The sequence below is a fragment of the Leuresthes tenuis genome, unplaced genomic scaffold (assembly GCF_036924035.1).
Source record: "Leuresthes tenuis unplaced genomic scaffold, fLeuTen1.0.hap1 SCAF_6, whole genome shotgun sequence".
Classification (NCBI taxonomy): Eukaryota; Metazoa; Chordata; class Actinopteri; order Atheriniformes; family Atherinopsidae; genus Leuresthes; species Leuresthes tenuis.
In genome coordinates this window covers 13,981,374-13,996,249 of record NW_027325360.1, presented here as the reverse complement: position 1 = coordinate 13,996,249, position 14,876 = coordinate 13,981,374, and the positions used below count along the sequence as shown (strand labels likewise).

General features: G+C 42.4%; 1 protein-coding gene across 1 annotated transcript in view; it reads right to left on the bottom strand.

The window, feature by feature from the left end:
• ptch1 (patched 1) overlaps window positions 1-14,876 on the bottom strand; it is a 49,392-nt gene that overhangs the window by 18,356 nt on the left and 16,160 nt on the right. Inside the window, exons 3-13 of the mRNA XM_072387738.1 lie at window positions 12,685-12,874; window positions 12,284-12,353; window positions 12,077-12,168; window positions 10,715-10,913; window positions 10,449-10,570; window positions 8,097-8,244; window positions 5,925-6,056; window positions 5,568-5,723; window positions 3,620-3,718; window positions 2,407-2,532; window positions 32-150 (exon numbers count right to left, since the gene is read on the bottom strand). Coding sequence (XP_072243839.1) covers window positions 32-150; window positions 2,407-2,532; window positions 3,620-3,718; window positions 5,568-5,723; window positions 5,925-6,056; window positions 8,097-8,244; window positions 10,449-10,570; window positions 10,715-10,913; window positions 12,077-12,168; window positions 12,284-12,353; window positions 12,685-12,874 — 1,453 coding nt within the window. The remainder of the gene's footprint in view (window positions 1-31; window positions 151-2,406; window positions 2,533-3,619; window positions 3,719-5,567; window positions 5,724-5,924; window positions 6,057-8,096; window positions 8,245-10,448; window positions 10,571-10,714; window positions 10,914-12,076; window positions 12,169-12,283; window positions 12,354-12,684; window positions 12,875-14,876) is intronic.

Sequence of the window (14,876 nt, the reverse complement as noted above, 5' to 3'; positions counted from 1 at the left end):
TGAAAGAACTTCTTTGTATATGTGTGCACACCTGTGGAAGCAGCAGAAAATGTCAAAACGCCTGTCTTCTCGTCTGTAGAGGTCCATGCTGAGGATGGCGGGAAAGATAAGCAGCACCATGGCAAAGTTGAAGACCACCACCACTGCAGCCTGAAAGAAACACAGATAACGTTGTTGATTATACACAGAGACTGGTGGGGAAAAGTCTTCAGAGATTGTGGATGAGAGTAAAACCCAACAGGAACAAAGAATTGACCGAACAAATTCCTTTAAAAAAGATCTTAAAATTCTAATTTAGACAAGTGATGATATGTAAAAAATTTTAATTAAATTCTATGTAGTGATGTTCTTCATAATTTGTGTATTCATGTATAATTCACAAACAAATCATTTCAATAAATCAACATTAAGAAAGAAAAAACAAGAACCGCCATATCACACATTTGGAGTGCTTTTCAAGACAAAACCACTGAATGTGCAGGGAAAAAGCCAGGCATGTGCCTATAAGAAATAGACGCCAGTACAATGTTGTGGTTAAGTATTTGAAGGTGGTGCACTGGAGCAGAGGGTGGGGGTGGGGGTTAGGTTGGGGCCCTGCCCAGAGCACAATCTGGATGTTGCGTAGTTGCCAGACCACTACACACACACGTGCACACAGACACACATGCAAAAGCATGCACACAATCGCATGTGTGTGCCAGACCACCCAAAGAGCCAGAGGCCCGCGGGGCCTGAAGTGATGAGCAGGCGCTGCGGCTGTACAGACAACACACACACACACACGCCTCGTACTCACTCACACACACATAAAACACACGTATCTACTGCCAGCTTAAAAGAGAAAAAAAAACAAAAACGGCAGGCTCCCATTTAAACCACACCTTAACACCAAGCAGACACCCACACTCACACATCCTCACCCTCCCTCATTCCTCAGCTTGCTGCTCAGACATTGAGAGAAATCATGTAAGAGACAGAAAACGTCTGTATGTGGACTGGGACGATTAATTCTCAACTGGGCCAGTGTGTGACTCCACACACACACACACACACACACTCACACGCATACTGACCGCTAGCTGAACCCAAAGTGGAGATATCTATCTTTAAATCTGTCCTCTGTGCATGAACATGCGCTGCCCTGTGTGTGCTTTTTTTTTTTTAGTTCTTGCTGTTGAAGGGAAGTGAATGAGGGACGTGATAAAGCAGAGACTGGAACTTGAATCCATGCAGGAGTTGACCACAGGAAGCGTTTAATCCTGATAGAGACACGCACATGCCCAGCAAAACATATTTCTGTGCTAATATGAGGCTGAGAGATGAGCACCACTGGTTGTGGTTGTCATATGTGGATGTGTTCCATAATAAAAAGATGGTTATCATGTCTTGTCCATGAAATTTGCCCTCTACCAGTCACAAAACCACAAGCAAAGTATGCTTGGCATGTGTATGTGTGTGTTTAAAACGAGGCAGCATGGATTAGACCCGTGGGGTAAATGGATCATGTTTGACAGACTCGCTGTACTAAAACCATCTATCCACACATGCTAATATTGTACTCAAAGTGGCGACATCTTATCTCACTCTGAGTGTGCGCGTTTGTGTGGAATAGAGTAAGACAGTGAGAGTAAGGGGAGAGAAAGATAATTACTTTGCTCATAAGAAATAGTCAAATCTGTCCAGATATACCTGAATATGCTATCATTCCATCCATAGGTTCACATAAGAGTGTTCAAATCATTGAATGTTTGCATTTCTTTTGTTTGACCCTTGTATTCAATGAAAATTATAGCTGCACTGATAGAAATGGTCTGTGTCCAGAAAAAGAAACATCAAGAATACAATTAGAATAAAACTGCACTATTATACTGTGTCAAACACAGCTAACAGGCATGAATCAAAAGTGTTTAAACGCATTCAGTCATTATAGAGTTCCATTTTGTTAGACACTGCTCTGGTGACGTCTGTAATTACTGACAGATGTTAGAGAAGTCAGAGCTCCCCTCTGAATCTCCAGCCACACACGAACGCACGCAAACACTAGATTATTGCTTTTCAAACGACCAACGCAGACACTACAAGCCTCCACGCTCACACATCCACATGAACATGAGGATATCCAAGAACACCCATGTGCTCACACAGTTGGATACAGTTACATGAACCTCAGCCACAATCTGGACAGACACTGGGCCCACCACCAATTGGCCTCAAAGAAGAAGGAAAGTGGGTGCTTTTAACAACATACACCTTCAACACACATACCTTTGGTTCCATATATATGAAATCAATAACACAAAGGTCTGCTGAAATCTGGCGTCACTGAGGGTAGGAACACCACTATTAGTTGGAGTGAGGCCCCCACATGGCTCTCTCTCTCTCTCACACAGTCACTACCCAGCATACCTGTAGAGAAAAGGCTCTGAGTGCCGGGATGGGGATGAGGGCTGCCATGAAGAATGCTGTGACGTTACTGATGGAGGTGAGGGCCACGCTGGCCCCTGTCCTCTTCAGACACTCCCCCGTACGATCCTGACAGACACAAAAAGAGTGGCAAATGAAAGGAAAAGCTTTTGATCAGTTTTCAGCCAACGGCAAATGTGTAATACTTGAGATTATGAACAATTATCGTAATAGTAGCATGACTGACAGTGATTGCTTCGTATTTTGAAGCCCTGAAGTGCTTAGATAATCCACCTGAGCCTGTCTAGTTCTCTTTGAAGTGTTGAGGAAAAAGCAGAAATGACCAAAGTTTTCGTAGGATCACTGTTGCCCGAAAACCTTTTTTTTCTTTTTTTTCTCCAGTAGATACACACAGAGCAGAGATAAGAATGCACACAACTCTGGAAGACTTGGCGGCGACTGTGTGAAGATTTGAGGACGTGCAGGACCACACAGGGAGTATCTGCAGGCGTGTGCATCTGCGTGTGTTTGTGTGTGTGTCAGACAGGGGAGATCAAGTTCAGCTCTGTTTAGTTTTCATCTCTGTCACACAAAGGAAGCTGGGGGATGAGGGAGACAGAGAGACAAGAGCTGCAAGCGGAGGGAAACAGTGGAAAACAAAAACAAGCAAATACATGCCTGAGTCCCCCGCCCCCCCTGGAAATTAAATCCAAACACTCGCAAACCACTCGAGGTTGAGAAATATATGCTTTATTTACACCTCTGGAAACTCTTCCAACAGTTTTTAGTTTTGTTGTTTAATGTTGCATGGGCAAGATCTGCTTTTAAATGATCTGTTGTTCCACGCTATTATTAGAAATGCCTGAGAACGTGCAAGAAATACTTTTTTTTTATTTTTTTTTTTTAAGTGACACAAAATTATTGTTATGGAACCTCTGAATGTCAGGTTTTCAATTCAATACATGCAACTTCATACTGAAAGCCTTTAAACACAAGCTTACGTTATGACATGACAAAAACAAAAACCAAACAGCAGTACAAAAAAAAAAGGAAAATTTTTCTAATGGAGCATTGCTTCGATAAGTGGGCTGAGTGTGTGGCACATGAGCTGTGTGAAGCTACACCGCAGGCACAGACAAGCTTTTACACATTCCTCGATGGCTGAGATAAGACATAAAAGGGGTCGGTACGGCGTAAATGTGGATGTGTGTCTCACCTCAAATGGGATCCTCTTATTCTGTCCGGTCTCACTGAAGGCATGAGCGAGAAGGAAGACATCATCCACCCCAACTCCCAGAGCCAAGAAGGGGAGAACCTGAAGCACACAAAAAAACCTCATGGGTGTCATCTTTCATTATTTGCTGTTCTGGGGTAGAATGGAAGAGCAGAACAACCAGATATATGATACGATGGCATAATACATACATAATATGTATATGTTTTACAAATAACAATTGGAAAAATATAATAAACTCATAATAAAAATATGAAGGATTTACATTTACCATTTAAGGTTTTACAGTTTTTCTTCATTGACAACATTAAAATATTGTGCAATAAAACCAGATTTCTATTTCAAGGGTTAAATCATTCAGGGTTATGGTAGATACCTGAAAGAGCTTGTTTACACCCCTCAGTCATACACACCCATGTTCACTCCACCAGAACGCTCTACATGAACTGAGTGGCAAAATGTGTATCGATACCATCTACTGGCACAAATTGGCATCTTGTTATTCATCTTTTCCTGAGTTTGCTCTGGTTTTTCTTGGAAGGAAGTTGGACTCTGGGGAGCTAAGGGAGAACAAATCACGGAGCTATTGAATAAGTGGAGTCCAAATAGCATTCTCTATTTTTTCCATCCTCTGTTCAAAATCTTGAAAGGACTATTTGACAAATATTTTCTAAATATTTGTTTGTTACAATTTCAGCTAATTTGAATGAAATTTGAATTTTTATTTCCCCACCAAAGCATGCCGGTTCAGAACCAGAGCCTAACTTAGAACCAGTCCTTTCTTTCACAGCCACTGAAGCATTAGTTCCGGCACTGAAAAACTGGTGTTGCTGCAGCACCAACTCTTTGCTGGAGAACTTATGTCAGGGGCTGGAGGCAGGATTATACAGACCATCCAGATCAAGTCAAATGTTGTGACAACCATGTTGGAAAACTGAGAGCCAGCTTGTACTTCAAAAAGTGAAAAAAAAAAATAATAATTGCTTCAACTTGGATTTAAAGTCAAAGCAGTTTGTGAACTCAACCCAATGCAATAATTAGTTAATTAATTTAATTAGATTAAATTGTTGATATTCAGTCACTGATATGTAGAGAAATTTAGACAAGCATTGTGATTGGTGTCGACTAACCGTCTAAATTCAAAGTACACTAATGGGAGGTTCAAACATGTATTGAAAGATAGTTTTAAATCGACGTAGTGATGGGGCTCTGAACATGGCTCTCTAATTGTGGAGCATCAAACCAGCTTTTAGTTGGTTCTATACTGATGGTTCTGTTGGTTGGTTCGATTAAATCTGAGGAAGAACGTATGTATCCAATCCCTGCAGCTGTAATTCCCCACCCACTGTTCTGAAGGAGGTTATATGCCAATTTGGGAAGGCAACACGAGAGGGCTGTCAGCTAATCCAGCTCACCTGGACCTTCCAGGATATAAAAGCAGGTCCATGTGCTCACTCTCTGGGGCCCAATCCCACACCCCGCCCAAAAATATAATCACTAAATCCTCACTTCTTAAACTGATGTCGTAGCTGCAGAGCTTGAGCGTGTGAGTTTGTGAAATGGTGCAAATAGGAGGAATGGGCCACACATCAGCGACTCCATACCTCGCTCTGGGATATTGCATCATCCCATAAATAGAAGAAAACCTCACTTTCAGTTTGTATGTGACAGCTGCTCTAGGATTGCGTATTTTGTTTGTGACATTTTAGCATTCAATCAAAAAGTCCAAAAAGCTAAACAGCTAAGGGAATAACAAAGACGCATGTGACATGTCTGAACCTGCATGCATTAAGGCTTAATGCAGCATAAAAGTTAAGAGCGTGGAGATTGGATATCTGTCTGTTTTTAAGGTCTTTTGTGAGTCTTTAAGTGTTGACCTTTACTAAGTGACCGCTCAAAGGAGCTGCCTGGTCTCATGTGTGTGAGTTACCTGCGTAGAGGCAGCATTGAAGGAGATACCCAGGAGAGAACAGAGGCCCAGACCAGCTGCCACGGAAAGTGTCACCAGAAGGACACCCGCCAGCCCCACAGCACCCTGAGACTTGGCACAGTCCCACCGCAGCATAGTCAGACACGCGTAGGCCAGCTGAGCACAAAAATCAAACAAGCAGACCATTGATTATCTAACCAGCTTAAGTCAGTTGTTACAATTAGCACACTCAGGTATTTTTTGATCTGATTCCTAAAACATGTTTCTGTCTTCTCTGATCCAAGACCAGTAAAGTCTAGTTTAAGTTAATGCCCCCAAAAAATATATTCTCTTTTTTGTTATGGCTATGGCTCTTACCATCAGCAGGTATCCACTGGCCACGCGAATAACACTGACGTCAGAAAAAGACTTGAGAATATCCTCCAGGGTGGTGGTGGTGAAAGACAAGACCTTCTGAGACGAATTTGCTGCCACACTCTGCAGCACTACCTAAAGAGAGGGGGGTACACAGAAATACAATGAAACACAGGAAAAGAAGCACGAAAAATGTTGGAGGAAAAAAATAACGATCAAAAAGTAAGCTGAAGAATTGAAAATGTCTCTGATTTAAGGTAGAAGATAATAAAAAGAAAGCAGATATCTGCATTAAACAATCTGGAAAATCTGCAGGGACAATATTTCAATACCAAAATTCAATTAATCTTTAATCAGTATCTGAGTGCAATTACTGGAGAATAATCTCTTGTACATATGATATGGGTCTTTGAACAGAACTTTAAAAATTAAATGAGATGAAAAAGAAGAAAAAAAGCAGTCTAAGTGATTGCTTATAAATAAGATGTTTCCCACGAAAATGCCCTCTGAGCTGTTATGATAAATTCCAAAGAATTTCGTTTATGTTAATCTAAATTCCCTGCAGCTCTCCACAAAATAAAGACTAATGATATATTCTCATCTCCACTGCATTCTTCCCTAAATGTTCTAGTGCAATTCTGCTCCAATTTTCCATATGCAACTGGGCTATTCTAATTTATTTTCAATTTGAGCATCTCCGCTCGTCTTCACTCTCCTCCATCCTGAATATTAACCTCAGACCAACAGTTTCAACAAAATCTCACGTATTAAAAGCTGATTTCAAGGACAGAGCAGAGAAAAGGCTTGCTAGAGGTGCTATGAGTAAGGATCCACAGGTATACTTTTCTGCAGTCTTTATGCCACTGAATTCAAAGGAAAGCAAACATGATGTCAGGAACATTGTTAAAGCTCATCACTTTTAGCTAAACAGATGTTGCTTTGACTCTCTATGCTGCATTTCAGTAGGACGGCACTAAAATAAGAGAATACACAAAGGTTCGAGGTAGGCTAAATGTCGAGATGAGGGTCCTGACTTTCAGGGGCATATGCAAACAACTCTATGGCTACTTCTTCTATCTCGGTAAGCAAAGTGTACATTCCTGAAGGGAGAAGTTGAGTTTCCCTTATTCAATGCAAGCTTCACTTCAGCTGACAGTCCAAAGGCACTTCTAACCTGATTAATGAATACCTAGTAATATAAAGTGACTATCTGTGTATAGAATAACTAAATGTCATCTTGTGTGTCTTAAAAAACAAAATTCATCCTTGATTAATGACCTCAGCCCCTGTTGTAGGAGAATTCGCAGACTGTACCATGAACCGTCCTTCCTCTCTGTTTTGCTATCTCAGGGTAGACAGATGGCTTCAACATTGAAATACAGTTACAGCTCAGCGGGGAGCAATGCTGGCTGACACACATTCGGAAACACACACTATATCACACACACACACACACGCACACACGCACACTCGTAGCCATGAGTAAACTCATACATGTGTCAAACATATACCGACGGCCAGGCGTATCCTTACAAATATGCCTAAACATCGGCAATACACGCCACAAACGCTCACACGAACAATATCTGGCATCTTTTTGTAATTTTTGTACCATCAGTGATTACTGGGCCAAAAGATCAACGGTGCGTGCGCACACACACACACACACTTACATCATTTATACAAATACACACAGGGTCGCACTATGTGGAACGGAGGTTGGGGCCCCCAAAACAAAGACCAGATGATGTCACACATGAGCCACCAAAGGGGCCACAGCTGGAAAAGCAATTGTGTGTAAGCTTTTGTGTGCGTGTGTGTTTGTGTGCAAGGTAAAGACAGAGAGAGCTAGAGTGAGAGAGAGAAGAAAAAAAAGAGATATCTAGCACTCTCTTAATGTATTCCAGACATGCTCATCCTGTTGCTCTATTGCTCCTCTCCACTAAGCAGCGAGAGACAGCTTCAGCCCTTTACCACACACCAGAAGTGGATCTACTATCTATCAGAGGCCTGGCTTTAGATGAGGCCTTTACCTGTATCCGTTCAATGATTTAATGTATGGTTGTTGAGATTTAGGCTAGTTTGCTCATCTCTATCGTTTTTCCTCTTTTCGGAATCTCTCCGTTTCTCATATATTTCTGCAGGTTTTTTTTTTTGCTTTTTTTGGTCCCTTACCTCAGAATATCTCCTCTGCCAGGCTTCCAGTATAGCTGCAGCCTTTTCTTTGTTCCAGTTGATGAGGGAAACATCTAGGTAGCCCCGAAAGTGCTCAAACATCTGCTTGGGAGTCATCAGCTGGAACATGGTCTGTAAGGCCTGGGCACTGGAGAGGGCGGAGGAAGGGAGTGAGGGAGGATGGCAGAGCGAGGGGGAGGAAAAACAAGGAGAGGATGAAAGAGGGAAAAAAAAGAGGGAGGTCAACGAGGTGCAAATCATCAGTTTATACAAGAGAAACAACAAGGCGATGAGCTGGCTTTCTGATTTCTGCAAATAATGCTGAAAATTGGATTTGTAAATGTGCAAAACACAACAGTGAGTGTTTTTTTGTTTGATTTCCATGATTGACAAGCACTTAGCACCAGAAGGGAAGTGCAGATGCTATATCTTGAGTACGATTTAAACTCTTGTGGCTTGAGAGGTGGTAATGTGCTCATCAACATGCCAGCCTGTTGGGAGCATCACACCAAAAGACACAAGAGGGAAGCAGGAAAAAGAGAAATCATCAACCCAAAAAGCCAAAAAACTAAAAATTGACCTTATTTCCAATGCAGGAGGTACCAGCGCAGCTCGGGTGCAAATTTAGCCAGCACAGAAAGAAAAAATCTGGTCCAAAACACACAAAAATCTCTCTTATCTGCATGGCTGTGCTCTGAAACACATTTCTGATGACGGAAACCATGCAATGATGGTTTGTTGCATTGTTGTTCAAAATGCAGTGTACTCCTGAGTGAACTTTTCAGCAGAAAGAACAACAAGGAAAGAGCTTAAACTGTGGTTAGCCTGAATTCCTTTACTTATTTGCCAGAAGTTTATATTTGTGGGAGCTCGAGAGGAAAGGCTTGCCTTGGAAACAGGTTTCCGTTCAATGTGTCAGGTGTGCTTTGACAGACAGGTGGCTTGTTGTAGGCAGGTTATATAGTTTCTAATGGGTGATATGAAGTCATCTGTTTGAGTCCTTGCTAGGAATTTGAAAAATGTTGGTCTAATTTTGCTCTGTCGTACACAGGTCCTCCAAACACTGTACGCTGAACCCAGCAGGGTCCTTTTGCGAACGATCACTATTTTCATCTTAAGTAGTTTGTGGACAATATCTTTACTAACCGATTAATCTGTATAACAGTATGCAAACCTGACTTTTTTTCACACAACCAAAATATATAAGGAATTTGCATCCCCCTCTTCAATGATCTCATACACTAACCATGGCAATTAAAAAGTGGGCTTACATTTCGACAAGTTCAAACCAACATGCTCTCCTCTCCTATCTCCGTTCTGATTACAAAGGCCATGATATCAAGTACAACGAGCATCGCACATTCTTAATGAGAACATTAACAAGGCAATAAAGTAATATAACTGAGTAGTTTCTAACAAATGAGTCTGGACTAGAGAGCAACTTATGAACAGTGGTTGAGTCAGTCTGTGTATTTTCACATCATCAAAATGTTACGAGGCAATGGAGAAGACATTAGCCTGTCATTCTCTTTATGAATGTGATCTCTGTAATATGGTGATAATCACCGTAATGGTGGCAGTTAGTAAACAAGATGCAGAAACAGAGTGCCAGCAGCATTGGGCCAACACACACACACACACACACACACACACACACACATACATACAGGCATGCAGGCACGCACAGACACTCTAATGACCCTACCTTGCCAGGAAAACACACAACCACAAAACACAAACAACGCAGCCCACTGTACTCTGTGACCAGTGTGTGTGACTGTGGATATGTGCCTTTGTGTGTAAGCGCATGTTCATGCGCCCTAAACACTGCAGCTCAGCATTCAAATATAAAGTCCGCAAGCAAAATGGGGGATTACGTTTAAAGCTGCAAAGAAAACATTTTTAAATTCCCGTGTAAATCTAATGTTTTCTCTGGTTACCTTATAGAACACTCGTAAAAACCGTGTGCGCCAAACGCCACTGTAAGTTTACCGCATAATCTCGAAGCTTTGACCTGGTGATGGTGTCAGAATTAAGTCTGTGTAACCCAAATCGCTGTATATTTGAACAAACTAGTCAGGCAATAGATCACTTGGTCCACGAGTGCGTATTTGTGTGTGAGTGGGCAGTGTCCAAGCGGAGCAGCCAGAGCTGAGCAGGAACAGCTGGAGCTCTTAAGATTTCACTGGAATCTGCTAATGACTGCAAGATTTATAGCGCACGGCGCACACGTGCATGTACAGCTTTGGAGAGCGTAAGAGAACAAAAAACACGCCGAGTCCCCAGAATAAGCCCTGTCGCGATTGCTACAGTGTTTATGGAAGTGTGCGTGTGGAAGCGTGGGTGTGTTACCTGAGCAGGGGTCCGCTGCCGTTCTTGGTGGTCCCTCCTACGATCAGTTCCTCCTGCCAGTGCATGTACTTCCTGGACAGACCGTGGCAGCCGCCGCTCAGGGCCCGCGCCACATTGAATGGCTGGTGTAATAAATGCAGCAGGCGAGAAAATAACTGTCAGCGGCTAAGCTCAAACTTAAGACTTTGTGTTTTAGAACATAGAAATGATGGACGTGTGCACATGAATATTCCAAGCCAAAAGCTTGAGGCTAGTTGTGTGCCTACCTTAGTTGAGTTCTTATTAGGTGCAGTGAGGGGACAGTCAGGGTCAGCGGGGTTCAGACAGGGTCTATCCATGTAGCCGTGCCCAACATCTGCCTTCTCCAACATGTCCTCAAAGCTCTCCACGGGGATGTTTGTCTTTCGTAAGTCCTCAAGGAAATCCTTTGGGTCAAAGTTGGTCCACTGTATAGGGTCCTTACCTCTGTAAAGTGAAAAAACTAATTTGACTGAGCTTTTCCATGTCTAATGCAGCCGTGCATTCTTAGATCTTGTTTTGCTATCACTGTGTGTGTTTGAAGTATCATTTAATGCTATTTATTCTCTTAAACCCTGTCTGCAGTACACTTGCTTTATTTGTCATATAAAAAAGGCAAAAGAAGGGTTTCTTTGTAAGATTTTTTGTTGCAATTACCCGCACATGTTACTCCACAACAACAGTCAAACTCCTAAGAGTAGCAAATTATCTCTTTCTTGTTAGGCAACCGCTTCCCATCATGCAACAGCTGAACGGTTGCTCCAGTCGCTTTCTCTCTTTGCATTCTATTCCTCACACATTCCAATCGCTCTTTCTCTGAATCTTTCTTTCTCTCTGTTATTCAGACTACATTGTATGTGCTTAACCAGGCTTGGGTTATTATTCCAAGCCTTCCAACCAGAACATAGTAAAAACCCTTATTTGCCATCTTAAACCAACAGACAAGAAACACACATACACGCCGACTCTGATGACAGCGATTCAAGCCTGATACGCTTTCACACATCGACAAAACGCATGTATGCACCACCAGCAAAGGCACACACTATGTGCATGCACAAACCCATGCGGAGGTAAAGGTCTGTTGAGTATTACTGTAGCAGCAGGCCATTAGCAACAGAACGGCCAGACAATAGTGTGAGGCCCAGGGCTGGAGAGAAACTATCGCCAGCGATACGCATGCCAGCAACCACTACAATAGAGCCTTCAGAGGGGACGAGTGCGGTACACAAACACACACATACATACTCACTCCTCTGTGGTGTCTCTTTGCATGAACTCAGTATGTTACGAGTTGCTTTTAGTAAAGGGGTAAAATCAAGATGCAGTGATTCAGATGCCCCCTTCTCACTCTATCTTGAGCATCCTGGTAATGCTTACATATAAGTTAAAGGCATAACCACCACTGATGAGCTCAGCACTCTCCTCCGAATCAATTTGGCACCAGGCCTGACAAAAAGGGAGGCCATTATGTGAGACTAATTAGGATATTTTTAAGCATTTGATCAGTGGCCCATATACTTAAAAGAAACTGGTCAAACTAATGATATGCTGCGCTGATGTGCTGTGATTACGTGATTCTTCTGAATTCTGAAGTGTCTCGTACTTACGGGAGATAGACCATTCCAGAATGGAGCTTTGCCCCTTCCCAGAAACAGTCCAAAGGGGTGATGATGAGGCAGGGATGAAGCTTTTCTATAATCTAATGTCATAAGCACAAAGCAGGATTTTAACATATTGACAGCTGGAAGACACGGACTGAGCTGGTTATGTTTCCATATGATCCAGAGAGTCATATTGCAGCATTTGAATCTCACCTGATCCATGTAATGTGTTTCTGTGACTAATTCTCCTGATTTGTAGCATAAGTGTTCCAATGTCCAATGTCTGAAAGGGAAATCAAAACATCACATGTTAAGTTTTCGTCACTATGGCACAATACTCTGAGTCCCTCAGGCTGATCTGCCCTAACATCACATAAAATAATGACAAATCTTTCTTCATAATGAAGTACTGTAAGCGAAACCATGATTGATGCAGATGTGTTTTATGGAAAAACAAAACAAAACACAATTCTGGGATGAAATTAAATCAACACTTAGCTTCAAATCTATGGTGTTAAGAAAACTGACAAGACTTCTACTTAGAAAAACTGGAAGATCTGATGCTTTCGTATACGCAAATCAGGAACACAAGCAGACATTGAACAGTTAGCTACCTGTCATAAAGGTAAACATGAACTCTGCTGGCTTGAATAGCGGACTCCAGGTGCTGTAGGAGTGCCTCCACTGTTAGAACACTGGCTCCCTCCTCCCGTGGCGTCTGAATCATCAGCTGAGGGTTAAACATGGCCTCCTCACCGATCTTCTGCCGCGTGTACTTCAGTTCTTGGTTCACACGCCCGCCAACTGAACAAAATAGCGTGAACAATGTGAGAGCTGCATATCTGAACACACCATTCATGTAATCCATAACATAATCCTTTTGTACATGCAATGAATTGACCCTTTTCCCAGATAAACACAACTGCTAAATGTCAATGACAACAATAATATACACTTATATTCCCAGTGGTCTTTGAAGTAAAACCAGCATTGATGCAAGAGATCAGATGTCTGACAACATCCTGCTGGTATCAAATACAAACAACAAATCTCAATTTTAAACTCTCCGTAACACAGTATTTTCCAGGCAAAAGTACCTATAAAACACAGCCTGAGTGTTTGTAGTGTTTAAATATCTGTGGCTCAAAGAAGTGATCATCTTGGTCAACCAGGCCAAGACATTTTTAGACTTGTAGCTTAGATAACAGACATTTGTTAACAGGGATCTTGTAACCCTATATGGCAAACGTGACAGCTTTTTCTTTTTAAAAATCCAGAACTATAACATCACTCCATCAAATCCACATTTCAAAAACAGTACAGTGTTTCAACCCACATTTGCAAACAAGTTAGCAGCACATATCCACATTAGCTGCATGCGTGTGTGAGACTACATGTGTGTGTTTTTGATTGAGAGAGGCTCTCTTCCAGGCTCTGCGCTCAGTATTGTAGTGAGACTAAGCCCTGTGCGTGCTCTCTGAGCTTGCCCAAGCCACAAAAGCTGCCTTTCAGGCAATTTAGCTGCCCTACTCCACCCCAATGCAGCCAGGGAAAAGTCTGGCAGTGTCTCTCACAAATGAACATATCTGCACAAACAAATGCAAGAAACTGAAGTCGTGTGAGGATTGGCAAATTCCTAAATTTAAACAAAACCTCGCCTAAAATTCAAAGGTTGTTGTTGTTTTTTTTTGCAAAGTTCGCGCTAAAGTCAGCGATTTCAGTGTGTCCGCATGCACCCTGCAGTTCAGTGTGCTTGATTTACAAGCAGAGGATTTGAGCCCTTCCATCATCGGAGACTAAACGCTCAGTGAAGGCTCGGGCAATTTATAGTCATCTTCTTTCACTTGGTCTCCCTCTCACACACACACACACACAAACACACACACACACACAACATGAAAAAATGTCCAGTGAGAGAGTTGACTGTGTGAAAAATCTGTAACATTTTATTATGCCTTAATCCAATTTAACAATTCTGCTCAATTCATGCAACAGCAGGCATAGACTGAATGTTTTTACTCCATTGTAATGGCATTAAAGTTGAACATAAGCATGCCTGTTCTGCTGGCTTGGACCACCTAGTCAGACCAATGGAACAGGGAGGGAGGGGATCATGTCTTAGGGCATTAAGAAAACACACTTGATTTCTTTTTTTCTGGACCCAAACAGCATTCCCATCTGATCCTGTCTCAGGGCATGTTTATAATACTCATCATTAATAGCAGGCCCAGGCTAACTGGAGTGACATGCTTTCCTTTGCTAGACTGGCTACACGGCTACGTTTCGCCAGTCCTGCCTTCAAAGGAGCATGCATGGAACTGATTAAGACCTGACGCGTACTGACAGTGCACTAACAAGTCGACTTGTCTGATACACTCAGCGCTCAAAGGCAAATCTAGCCCGAGGCTTCGTTTAAGTGCACAGCCAAGAGGAACACAGGTACAGAGGTAGAGGCACGTCCATTTTCAGCCTGCTTGTACACATGTGAGGAGATGAAGAAAGGTCTAATTGAAAAAAGATGGGAGGGTCATGCTTTAAAAGAACTCAGTGTCTGGTTGGAGCAGTCTCCAAGTTGTGGACTGCCACCCAAAGACCTTGAGCTTACAGCGAGCAGTGTGGAATGGGACAAGTCAAAGGAATGTACTCTCCCTCTACAGGAAACAGCACATTACAGCCTCAGGCTTAGAGAATTCCACACTTCACGAGGTTACAAAGTTTTGGGGTCAACACTCACACAGCCTCGGGGTGAAATTAACACCCCAGCTGGACCAAGAAAATGCACGAGTGTGTGTACACTTTTGCCTAC